The sequence below is a fragment of the Pristis pectinata genome, chromosome 7 (assembly GCF_009764475.1).
Source record: "Pristis pectinata isolate sPriPec2 chromosome 7, sPriPec2.1.pri, whole genome shotgun sequence".
Taxonomy (NCBI): Eukaryota; Metazoa; Chordata; class Chondrichthyes; order Rhinopristiformes; family Pristidae; genus Pristis; species Pristis pectinata.
This window is the reverse complement of record NC_067411.1, coordinates 30,326,826-30,339,495: the sequence shown is the minus strand read 5'-3', so window position 1 is coordinate 30,339,495 and position 12,670 is coordinate 30,326,826. Positions and strand designations below refer to the sequence as shown.

General features: G+C 42.3%; 1 protein-coding gene across 2 annotated transcripts in view; it reads left to right on the top strand.

The window, feature by feature from the left end:
- adgrl3.1 (adhesion G protein-coupled receptor L3.1) overlaps positions 1–12,670 on the top strand; it is a 506,938-nt gene that overhangs the window by 436,992 nt on the left and 57,276 nt on the right. For both annotated transcript variants that reach the window (XM_052019286.1, XM_052019288.1), the window contains 2 exons: positions 5,410–5,619; positions 10,235–10,455. In XM_052019286.1, coding sequence (XP_051875246.1) covers positions 5,410–5,619; positions 10,235–10,455 — 431 coding nt within the window. The remainder of the gene's footprint in view (positions 1–5,409; positions 5,620–10,234; positions 10,456–12,670) is intronic.

Sequence of the window (12,670 nt, the reverse complement as noted above, 5' to 3'; positions counted from 1 at the left end):
TTGTGTTCCTGTGCATCGGAGTTCCCATACCAGGCCGTGATGCAACCAGTCAAAATGCTTTCCATTGTTAATCTGTAGAAGTTTATCAGAGTCTTTAATGACATGCTGAATCTCCTTAACCTTCTAAGCTCAAGTCTAAGCTAAGGTTCTACGATCAGGCAGCGTCTGTGAGAGTTGGTGTTAAAGGTTGAATATTTTGCATCAGTTCCGATGCAGACCAGAAGTCTGGTTATCTGAAATCGTTGAATTGTTGAAAAATATTCTCTCTCACGCGCACTAAATCACAATAGCATTTTTGTGTGGAATTCTATAAATCCCACCAGATGAAGTGCACACAGAGACACAGAGACTGCAGATGCTGGAATCTGGAGCAAAAAAATGAGGTACTGGAAGAACTCAGCAGGTCGGACAGCATCCGTGGAGGGAAATGGACAGTCAATGTTCTGGGACAAGACCCTTCATCTGGACTCATAATAAAGATTGATTCAGACTAATTAATTAAGACTAATTAAGATTTTTAATAAGGCTACAAGGACTTTTGTCTTTATTATTTCATTCAACCCCTATGTTCTTGCAAAGGTGGAAAAATCATAGAATAATATCCTTGAAGATTTTTCCCTCTTCATTTGCCTTCATTGTCCAGTTTCAGAATCCTCACTGACATCTTTTATATTTTCAGTCACCAACTATACTTTCCAAAGGATTTTCTGCAACAGGAAAAAATGTCTGACAATTGGTATTATTTGATCAAATCATTTTTCCAATTCAGGATTTACTTGCGAGATGATTATACTGTTCCATTGCATGGTTCTTTTGGGTTGGAGAATCGAGGTTTATAAGCATTCCTCTCCTTGAGGAAGAAATGTTGGGTTTTCTTTGGTCATGATGAGAGCTAGATTTTAATTAGTTCCTATCTTCAGCTGTCAATTCCTTAAACTTTTAATAGATTTTTCTTGTTTTTTCTGTTCTAATTCTTGGCAATGGCACTTTAATCTCTGTGGTGTATGGACAAACTTTGTAGGATTTTAACTAACTGAAATGGATATCGAACTGTTCATTTGATTTAACATTTTGATAGCTTTACTTATGAATAATACCATGTCAAGAATTCTCAAGTGCATGACTACTTGAAGCTTACCTTCAGTTGGAAGAGTGAAGTCAGTACGCCTTTTGGTTTATTCTACTTTTGTCAACTTTATATTACACGGGTTTTCCTAATGAGTGACTGTTAACTGGAACACAGTGAATAAAGCACAGCATCCCCCAACTGTAGTTAGAAAGTGGAGTCTCCACAAACATACAGCATCCCATCCAGAGGACTTTGTTATCATGCCAATGAATTGTGTGTTTAAAAACTGTTGAGTTTCTCCATTATTTATTAAACAGGCCACACATTCCTGCCTTCTATTTGTATCAGTGAGGTTTGAACATCTGTCAGATCCTAATGTTCCCACTTCTGGAGAGCTGGCTTAAAGTCCAGTCAAATGACAACCTGCTAAAATCTGTGGTGGCTGAAAAACTTTGGGGGAAAAAGAGGGTGTAGGGGTTGTCACAGATGACTGGATGTCGGTTGTCACATTTGTAGTCACCACCTTTCCATTGTCTCTCTGGATCGGTGTCTGTGGGTAGCACTGACAAAGGCTGGCCGTCTACTCTGAGCTGAAAACCTACAAGAGAGCAGAACTTTATTGGCTGCAGTCAATTCCAGGTAAACGTTAACCTGAAGGAATTGTTATGACCCTTTTCAGTCTCTGTCCTGAAGACCTGAGGTCAAGTCACGACAATCAAATGTTTATGCTTTAGGGGCCCACTACAAGATTGCAAACAACAAGCTCAATGCAAAAAGACTATCTGCAGCTTTAATCTTATCTGGTTTCAGTCCTCAGTAACTAATTTACAGCTGTTGCACCAATCAATTATTGACTGCAACTGTTACAGAGTGGCATCCTTACAAAAATAAAACCAGAAAATTGTGGAAATACTCAGCAGGTCTCCTTACCGACTTGTCTCCTTCCCAGTTCTGACAGAGGGTCTTTGCACTGAAATGTTAACCGTGTTTCTCTTCCCACAGATGCAGCCTGACCTGCTGAGTATTTCCAAAATTTTACTGATTATATTTTAGATTTCCAGCATCTAGTTTTTTTTTGATTTTCAGTCTCCTTACTAAGCCTGCTTTGTGTAATATCCTGCCAGGATCTGATCACTGTGATTGAACTCCCCATCAGACAAAATCAACTAACCCACAGTGTTCCCATTTGGCTGCAGTAATGGAGCCTCAAGCAGTTTGAAGGTTTTGGGCATGGGATGGGTTCTTAAAAAGCTGTGATTGAGCTTGAGTACTGGAGTTGGCAACTTCCCACCCTAGTTTGTTATGTGTCTACCAGATAATCCATTGTTAATGTAAAGAGGCAACTCGTGGTGACAGAGAGTTTTGCACTGAAGCTCTCAGTGATCTGCTAATTACAGTCTGCCTGGGATAGATTAGAACTAGAAGAAAACAGTTGGTGATACTGCTCTTACACAGCCTATTTGATGCAAAGTAACCGAAAAGTTTTGATTACAGGTGGTTGGAAGGTTAGCGTTCACTTCTGAGATTCGTAACTTGTATCAAAGCCACTAGAGTGAAATGTATTCTGCTTATGGGCAGCCTGCAACCTCAGATTATATTGTGGCTTTTTATTTCGTTATACTTGCTCTCTCGATCACGTAGTTATTGTTTTATGTCATCGTAAAATGAAAACCATGTCATTGACATTTGGAAGTATTGCTGTAAATTACATTGATTGAGATAAATTATTGGAATATCATTAGTGCAGAATAATCCCACATGGTTTATGGAAGGATATAATGGGATAATTTTGCTTTCCCATTACAGCCAGAGGGAATTTAGTGTACGGACCATTTAGTTAGCCAGGCCTGTTCTGTACAGTGGATCAGTGTTACAGATAATTATGAGTGAGTGTTCTCCAACCTCAAATTATGGGGGCTAGAGAACTACATTCTGTCCACTCATAGTTGATGGGCTCTTTAATCTCATTACTTGAAAAGTGCACTTTCAAAATCTTTCTGCTCTGAAACAGTGTTCTAAGTTTGCATGATGAACATCTTCGGGCCAAAATTTCAAGGGATCCAATCCTGCCTCTTCAAGTCAGTGGGGTGCAACACCGAGTTTCTAAATCAGTGCAAGACAACTTAACTCAGCATCAGGTCTGTCTGTATCATTCACTTGTTCAACATCCTTTGTCCCTCCACCTGTTGGAGAAATTGTGTCATATCCGACACAACTGACCCTGACAATAGATCTTTGGCTTCTCAGCAAAAAATGCTAATGATTTTTTTAAAAAATACATACACAAATATTGAAGAGATTTTCTTGGCATTTCATGCCACCCACCTTAACTGGATCACTGTCTTCCTCCACAGGTTTGCCTGATCTCTCGCTGGCTCTCAGTCCTGCAGGCAGTATCTGTTCCTCTTCTCCTTTACGCTCCTGACAGAAACTTTCTTTTCCATTTGTCACTTTGCAAAGGGCAGAATGAAGTCGCATATTTTCAAGGAAGGCAGGAAGATGTCAAAACTAGGTCTTGGCCACTTTCCTGGCAGTTCTGATGGTTTCAGCAAAACAAATCAGATAGATTTCAGCCACATATCATGCGAAGGCAGTACTTTGCTTTTATTGCCGATTGCTGCTGCCAAGACAATTGTGTTATGGCTGCTTTAGTACTACAACAAAGTGCTTCACAGATAATGAATCATGTTTGTACTCACTGTTGTAGAGGAATAGTGTTACCTGCCTACACGACTAAACCCCACAAACAGCAATGTGTACAGACTGCTGTTTTAGTTGTGATGGTCAAGAGAGAAATGTCTGCAGGGACCACCAGATCTCCTTAAATGGTGAGATGGTATCATTTTATGTCATCTGCTAAGAGAGCAGATGAGGCTTCTGTTAAACTCTCATCCTGAATTCGAAGTCAAGTCGTGTTTATTGTCATGTGTACAAGGACGGTGAGGTACTGTGGAATGAAATGCTTGCAGCAGCATCACAGGCATGTAGGGACAGGTAACACACAAAATATAAATTGTACGTTAATTATACAAAATGGTGAAGGGAGGGAGAATAAAAAACTGTGCAAAATCAAGACTTTAGTGCCAAATAAAACATAATCAGAGACAAGTCCATGATTGTGCAAGAGGTGGTATGTAATGTTCCATTGCTGATTAGGGTTGTGCAGGTCAGTTCAAGAACCTGGTGGTTGTAGAAAAGTAGCAATTGCTGAACCTGGTGGTGCAGGATTGTGACGTAGTTGTTCATGAACCCATGATGTAGCATTGAGATGTCCACCCAAGTAATGTAATCAAGCCTCTAGGAGAAGGGTTACAACTTCAGATGCACCTAGCACCTGACAGCCAAAATACCTCTGAAGTGTAATCAATGTTGTAATATGAGAAACACCAGTCAACCTATGTTCAGCAGACTCCTGTGTATATCAGTGATAAGATGATCTGCTTCAACTAATGTTGGCTGATGGAGTGGAACCCACATTTTTTTTCTCTAGTTAAGAACGGGCATACTACCATGGAGTTGCATCCAAATCACAGGAAGACTTCCTGTGCCTTTGACCAATTTTTTCACTAACACAATCTGCCAAAATAAAGATTGTTTGCTGTGGTGTAAGCAAATGTAAAAGCCCCACAGTGGTGGTAGCGAATCAGAGTCATAGAATCATACAGCACAGAAACAGGCCCTTCAGCCCACTGAATCTGCACTGACCATCAAACACCCACTTGCACTAATTCTGCACTACTTTTGTTTTATTCTCCCCACATTCCCATCAGCTTCTCCCACATTCAACCACTCACCTACACACTAAGGGCAAATTACAGTGGCCAAGTAACTTACCAACCTGCATATCATTGAGATGTGGGAGAAACAAGAACACCCAGGGGAGACCCATGGGGTCACAGGGAGAGCATGCAAACTCCACACAGACAGCACCCGAGGTCATTGGAGCTCTGAGGCAGCGGCTCTACGAGCTTCACCACTGTGCTGCCCTTGTTTCAGGGTGGCCAGAAGGAATGAGGAGGCTCTATTAAAATGCAGCTTACTCCTCAAATGGAAGCTGAAAGCTTACAATAAAAGCTGCAAGTGGCCTTTTGTCTGGTCTACCAGGGAAGTCTATGTTGCACATGCTTTCAAAATGTATAACAACTGACTTCAGTAAAGAAAATATGTTTAACAGTAGGAACCAATAAGCATGTGCTTTGTGCTGTAAATTATTTCCTTCAATCAAAGCTACTTACTGTGGTTTGAAGCTGATAATTTATTAGTAAAACCTTTCTGACCGGGCTTGTACTGAGTAACATACATTTGCATCCTGTCTAATGATTTCCTTCTGGTGTTCCCAGTTTAGTGACCCTGTGCATGAACTGCTGCTGGAAGTTATTACCTGGGTCGGTATCCTGATATCACTCGTCTGCCTGCTGATCTGCATCTTCACCTTTTGTTTCTTCCACGGACTTCAGAGCGATCGGAACACCATTCACAAAAACCTCTGCATCAGTCTTTTTGTAGCCGAGCTCCTTTTCCTAATTGGAATCAATCGTACAGACCAACCGGTGAGTGTGTTTAGTTTGCATGCATTGTTACTCCAGGCATGGGGCACTTTAAGTATAATTTGTGAGTACAGTTTCCTTTGCTGTTCAAGCTTGCATCTACACCACTTGATGTGGCCCAGTGATAACTCATCCAGGTTGTCATTCTTCACGTGAGGTATAAATAAGTGAGAGTTATTCTCCCCGTGAAGATCATCGCAGACAAGTCTGCTCCTGTCTGCAAATTTTTCATTAGTTGTCACTGCAGATCGATGAGTATAAGAATCTCTAATCCTCTATAATCTTAAGGACCACGAAGATCACTCACAGTGACTCCACTGTCAACTTGTCCAAAATCACATTGGATCCAGGATTGAACCCGAAGAAAATATTTGACAAGCAGGATATGAGACAAGATATCTTCATTAGTCACATGTACATCAAAACACACAGTGAAATGCATCTTTTGCATAATGTTCTAGGGGCAGCCCACAAGTGTCGCCATGCTTCCGGCGCCAACTTAGCATAACCACAACTTCCTACCCGTACGTCTTTTTTGGAATGTGGGAGGAAACCAGAGCAGCCAGAGGAAACCCATGCAGGCGCAGGGAAAATGTACAAACTCCTTACAGATAGTGGCCAGAATTGAACCCAGGTTGCTGGCACTGTAATAGCATTATGCTAACCGCTCCACTACCACATATATGTGACAACCAAAGAGAATTCTTGGAATAGAGTCATAGGGACATACAGCACAGAAACAGGCCCTTCAGAATCACCATCAACCACTCGTTTACACTAATCCTACATTAATCCCATTTCTTTATCCTCCCCATATTCTCATCATCTCTCCCCAGATTCTACCATTCATCTATACGCAAGAAGCAATTTACAGTGGGTAAATTAACCCTAACCCTCCCAACTCGTGCATCTTTGGGATATGGGAGGAAATGGAGCACCCAGAGGAAACTCACATGGTTACAGGTCTCAGTAATCACCAGCACACACACTGTCCACAATCTCACTCCCATTCTCCGGTGAGCAGATGGTCCTCAGGATGCCAATGACATCAGCTTTTCTGGAAAAAGCCTCCAAAATTCACTATATTTCATGGTCCTGATTGCACATGACACACTGTCATCACGAACATGATCACCGATCTTCTGCACTTTTGGATCTTCCAACCTTGCATGAACAAAGTCTATGATCTCCTACAAGCAACTTAACCATCCTCCATTACCACTCCCCCTTCCCACATTTTGCCTTCCTCTTCAGGGTTGAGAAGCTCCTATCCCAGGACACTTAGTTGACTGGATGACCCAACCTTAAACCTCAGTCTTCTGCCTATGGCCACTGGTCATCTCTCCACCCCAAGCCCCCTAAAGCTGGATTTGGTTCAGGACAGCAAATTCTAGTGATTAAAATATTCAGGGTCCTTTCAATGGCACCCACAACTCTGAAATCTGTAACAGAGGGCCAACAACCAAAACAGTCATTAGTGTGCAGTAATTATGACCACCTAATGAGACTACTTGAATTTTTCGCGTCATATCTCTTCATGAAGTGATTCCATTGTTACTATTATGGTACAGACTGTTCTCCTCTCATGCAGAAAATGGAGCCTTAGGTATGCAAAAGATAAATTTTAGATGAGCTGCAAATTGCTTGTTCATGCACTTTGATTTTAACTAGTTTCAAGGTTAATTTTGCAACTCCTCATATTTTTAGAGACTCAGGAGATTGCAGATGTTGGAAATCCATTGAATTCTTGTGTGTTGCCCCTCATATTTCTAACCTTATTTTGAGGGGCAGTAATGCTCAAAATAGTTTTGATTAAAGTGTAGTTTCTTCCAATTCTGCCACTGCTCCTCAACCAAGTCTCTCTTTTTGGGTAAAACATTCTGAGCAGCAGAATTTTTACCAATAATTCTTCATCACTTTCCAGCCTGTCTACTTAACAGTCAAATTGGTGCTTAAGTGAATGATTGATGGTTCTTTTACTGCGGTATCTATGATAAATCACGCTGGTTTCCTTGGCTGACTGCGTGTTGCAATATTTAAGTAGTTTAGGTCAGAAAAAAGTTTAATAATTCCCAGCATGACTGATGGTTCCGAAAAGCCAGCTATGAAATAGGTAACCTCTTTATGGGTGTGTGAGCTGAATTGTGATGGCTTTGTTTACTCTGTAGGATTGCCCTGTACAGGTCTGGTATCTCTATCGAACAAAAGAGATATCTATGATAGGGGGAGTGCAGTAGTGGTCAGTAGAGTGGTTCCTGGAATGGCAGGTTTGTTACAAGGAAGGATTAAGCAGACTGGGAGTATACTTTAGTGAGTTTAGAAGAAGAAGAAGTGGTCTCATTAAAATATACAAAATTCTAAAGGGGAAAATTGGTTTATTATTGTCACACATACCAAGGTACAGTGAACAACAGTGTTTTGCATGCCATCCATACGGAACATTTCATTGTATCAGTACATCAAGGTAGTATAAGCAAAAAGAAATGACAGAATGCAGAATATAGTGTTACAGTTACAGAGAAAGTGTAGTGCAAGCAGACAATAAGGTGTAAGACCATGACAAGGTAGGTTGTGAGGTCTTTTAGTATAAGAGGTGCATTCAGTAGCGTTATAACAGCAGGATAGAAGCTGTCCTTGAGCCTGGTTGTATGTGCTTTCAGGTATCTTCTGCCCAATGGGAGGGGGGAGGAGAGAGACTATCTAGGATGGGAGGGGTCTTTGATAATGTTGGCTGATTTACTGAGGCAGCAAGAAGTATAGACAGAGTCCATAGAGGGGAGGCTGGTTTTTGTGATGTGCTGAGCTGTGTCCACAACTTTCAGCAGTTACTTGTGGTCTCAGGCAGAGTAGTTGCCATACCAGGTGTGAAACATCTGGATAGGATGCTTTCTATGGTGCATCAATAAAAGTTGGTGACGCTCAAAGGGGAGATGCCAAATTTCTTTAGCCTCCTGAGGAAGTAGAGGCGCAGGTGCGCCTTCTTGGCCATGATGTCGATGTGGTTAAACCAGGACAGGCTTTTGGTGATGTTTACTCTTGGGAACTTGAAGCTCTCAGCTCTCTTGACCTCAGCACTACTGATGTAAACAGGAGCGTGTGCACTGCCCTGCTTCCTGAAGTCAATGACCAGCTCTTTCACTTTGCTGACATTGAGGGAAAGGTTGACACCATGTCACTGGGCTCTGTCTCTCCTTTCTGTACTCCAACTCATTGTTATTTGAGATTTGGAACACAACGGTGGTATGGTGGTACGGTAGGGATAATGCTGCTTCTGGCTAGGGTCACAGTCTCAATGTAAGGGGTCGGTCATTCACAAATGAGATAAGAACACATTTCTTCACCCAGAGTCTTTGGAATTCTCTACCCAGGAGGAAGGCTGTTGAGGTTCAGTCACTGAGTATATTCAAGTCAGAGATGAGTAGACTTTTAGATATTATGGGAATCAAGCAATGTAGATTGTGTGGGGGGGAAAGACACTGAAGTAAAAGGCCATGATCTTATTGAAAGCTCTACTCCTGATTATGTTCAGTCACTAAACTTTGAGGTTGATATAGTGGCAGCAGAGGTCTTCTCTGAGATAAAGTTAAAAACTGACCCAAGCCTGAGTATTGTGTCATTTTGTATAAATTATGTTAAATTTATTTTTTTCTTGTGAATGTTATCTCTGATGTGATGTGCCTGTGATGCTGCTGCAGGTAAGTTTTTCATTGCACCTCTGCATACATGTGCTTGTGCATATGACAATAAACTCGACTTTGAGTGTTGAAATATTTTTGAAACTAATGCAGAGACATCTGCAGTAAAACAGGAAAGAACACTTGCAGTGCATCGTGTACTTTGCAATAGATAAAGAACAGAGGACACATGAGGTAATTCTGAACAAATCCACTTGTGCTGAGGTGGCGAGCTCAGAACATACACTGACGTCAAACCTGACATCAATAGCTGTTCCGTCAGGCTCAACTGAGACTGCCAGGTTCTGATCACAGGTAAATCTTTGCAGAGGATGCTTTTCCCATGTGAGTTTAAGGAAAGTAATAGCAGGCCTTAAATGGAGTGATCACTTATCTCCCAGTGCATTGTTTCAGAACCAGTCAACATGTATCTGTGTCAAATTCAACTGCTCCTTTCTAAGGCATCATGTTCTCTTCCTGCCTCTTGCATTAGTGTCACTTTATTGCCAATCAGACAATCAAATAACCATCTATTTTCACATCACTTATTTGCTGAACTCATAAATGTTTTAAGGTGTTTATGTGCTTGGACAGGTATATGGATAGGAAAGGTTTAGAGGGATATGGACCAGACACAGGCAGATGGAAATCTTGGTTGGCATGGACCAGTTGGGCCAAAGGACCTGTTTCTGTGCTGTGTGACTCTGAGAATCTATGACCCTGTGTTGAAGAACTGGCTTAAGTACTCCTGTTGATTATGCAGGTTTGGCAACTTGTAAGATTGATGATTTTGGTGGATGTTTTGCATCTATGCTGACCTTTGTCAGATCCAGCCACAACATTCTCCTGCAAATGGAGATGTTAAACACAGCTTTATTGTCCATTGCGGAGGTCATGAAGCGAGAGAGTAAATCATGTTAATCTGCACTTTTTATTGCTTGCAGATTGCCTGCGCTGTTTTTGCAGCTTTGCTTCACTTCTTCTTCCTGGCTGCGTTCACCTGGATGTTTCTGGAGGGTGTTCAGCTCTACATTATGTTGGTGGAAGTCTTTGAAAGTGAGCACTCCCGCAGAAAGTACTTTTACCTGGTTGGCTATGGAGTGCCTGCTCTCATTGTCGCCGTCTCAGCTGCTGTGGATTACCGGAGCTACGGAACAACAACAGCGTGAGTCCACGGGTTTAGTTTCATGAACGCCATGCCTGAAGCCTCAAGTAGTTCTGCTTGAATTAAGACTTCATTCATGCAAGGGTTTAAGATAATTTACTTCAAATAAATTATTTTCTTTTCAATTTCTCCATCTCAAAAGGTCAGCATGAAATATACAAATGTGGTTGAGTCCATGAGACATAGGAGCAGAATTAGGCCATTCGACCCATCGAGTCTGCTCCTCCATTCAATCATGGCTGATTTTGTTTATAATCCCATTCTCCCACCTTCTCCACATAACCCTTAACCGCTTTACCAGTCAAGAACCTATCAATCTCCACCTTAAATACACCCAATGACTTGACCTCCACAGCCCTCTGTGGCAATGAATTCCACAGATTCACCACCCACTGGCTGAAGAAATTTCTCCTCATCTCAGTTTTCAAGGGACATCCCTTTATTCTGAGGCTGTGCCCTCGGATCCTAGACTCTCCTACTAATGGAAACATCCTCTCCACGTCCACTCTATCCAGGCCTTTCAGTTTCCAATACGTTTCAACGAGATCTCCCCCTCATCCTTCTGAGCTTCATCTGGTACAGGCCCAGAGACATCAAACGCTCCTCATATGTTAAGCCATTCATTCCTGGGATCATTCTTGTGAACCTCCTCTGGACCCTCTCCAGGGCCAGCACATCCTTCCTTAGATACGGAACCAAAACTGCTCACAATATTCCAACTGCTGTCTATGTTGAAAGAGGTTGAGCCTGTGATGAGAGAGGTCATCGTTGAGGCCCAGAAATTCAGTCACTTTCTCAGCCCCAGGACAGATAAAAATCATATTTTCTTACAGGCAAGTGTAAATTTTATGCCTTTCGGTAGAGTCTTGCACTCTGGAATTTATCCAGACAGTTTTGGTCACAAGCACTTGAACCACCTAGACACAGAATGCAATGTGGCTAAATGGGACCAGTATAGATAAGTACAATGGTCGGCATGGACGTGGTGGGCCGAAGGGCCTGTTTCTGTGCTGTATGACTCTGTAACTCTATGACAAGTTGTGCTTGCTGGTACCAGGACATTTTCCACATCAAATGTGAGGGTGTGATGTCATTCCAGAATGTGGCTTCTGAATCTCACCTGCCATTGGGCACCTGCAGCCCGTTCAAGTTTTTGTCACCTGTCCTGACCTGGTGCTGAGAACCAAATCGGCATCACTTATTTCACCCCACTCCATCCACCAGGTCAGGACACCACTCACTTGCTGACTCAGATTGCCCCCTTCCCCTTAAACTAACCCATCGTGTCCCTCTCACTGGGGACAGAGGAGAAGCTAGTGAGGTCAGTTGAGGAGGAGGTGAGAAAGTGGGGAGTTGGTTAGGGAGTGAATTGTGGAGGGGTAGTGACGGGGTGGGGAGGGGTCAGTCAGGTAGCGGTTCAGTCACAGAGAAAAGCTCAGGATGAGGAGCTGGTGTGAGAATTGGTGTGAGGGAGGAGCTCGGAGCAGAGTAAGCCAGGGAGGCAATCGTGAGGTGAATTGATTGTGGAGAGGTGGATGAGGCGAGGAGGAATGAGGGGAGGGGGAGGAGTGAGGGTTAGAGGATAGGGATGAGGAGGAGGAGTGAGGGTCAGGGGACCTGCAGAGGAGGAGGAATGAACTCATGACAAACATAAATTTATACATCTCTTACATGACAAAATAAACATAACATAATATTGGTGCAAGTTGAGAGAAAGGAAAAGAAATATAGGCTGAGGTAGTCTTAGGAATTTTCAGGTCGGTCCAAGAACCTGATGGCTGTGGGGAAGAAGCCGTTGTTGAACTTTGAGGTGTGGGTCTTCAGGCTCCCGTACCTCCTGCCTGATGGCAGCATGGTTGGTGCTGGAATTGATCATTTAGATTGTTCTTGGAAGGGCCCGGAGGAAAACTGTAAACTAGCCCTCAGTGAGCTCACTATATAATCTCTTTGAATGTTGAATTCACACGTTGGGTTCATTTCCCCCACATATATCATCTTACTCCAATGCACTTGTCACATAAATTAAATTGAGAAAAGGGGGTAATTTTCAAGAAATCCAGAGATTTGATCCATTTGAACGTAAAAGAAATGATATGATTAATAATTTAGTTGAAGGTATTAAATCTGTCTGTGCACTCTGCAATGTTCCCAAGTCAGGAATTATCCCTGAGCTAACGGGATACAGTTTTAACCAAATGAAAGGTTGGTCACCTCA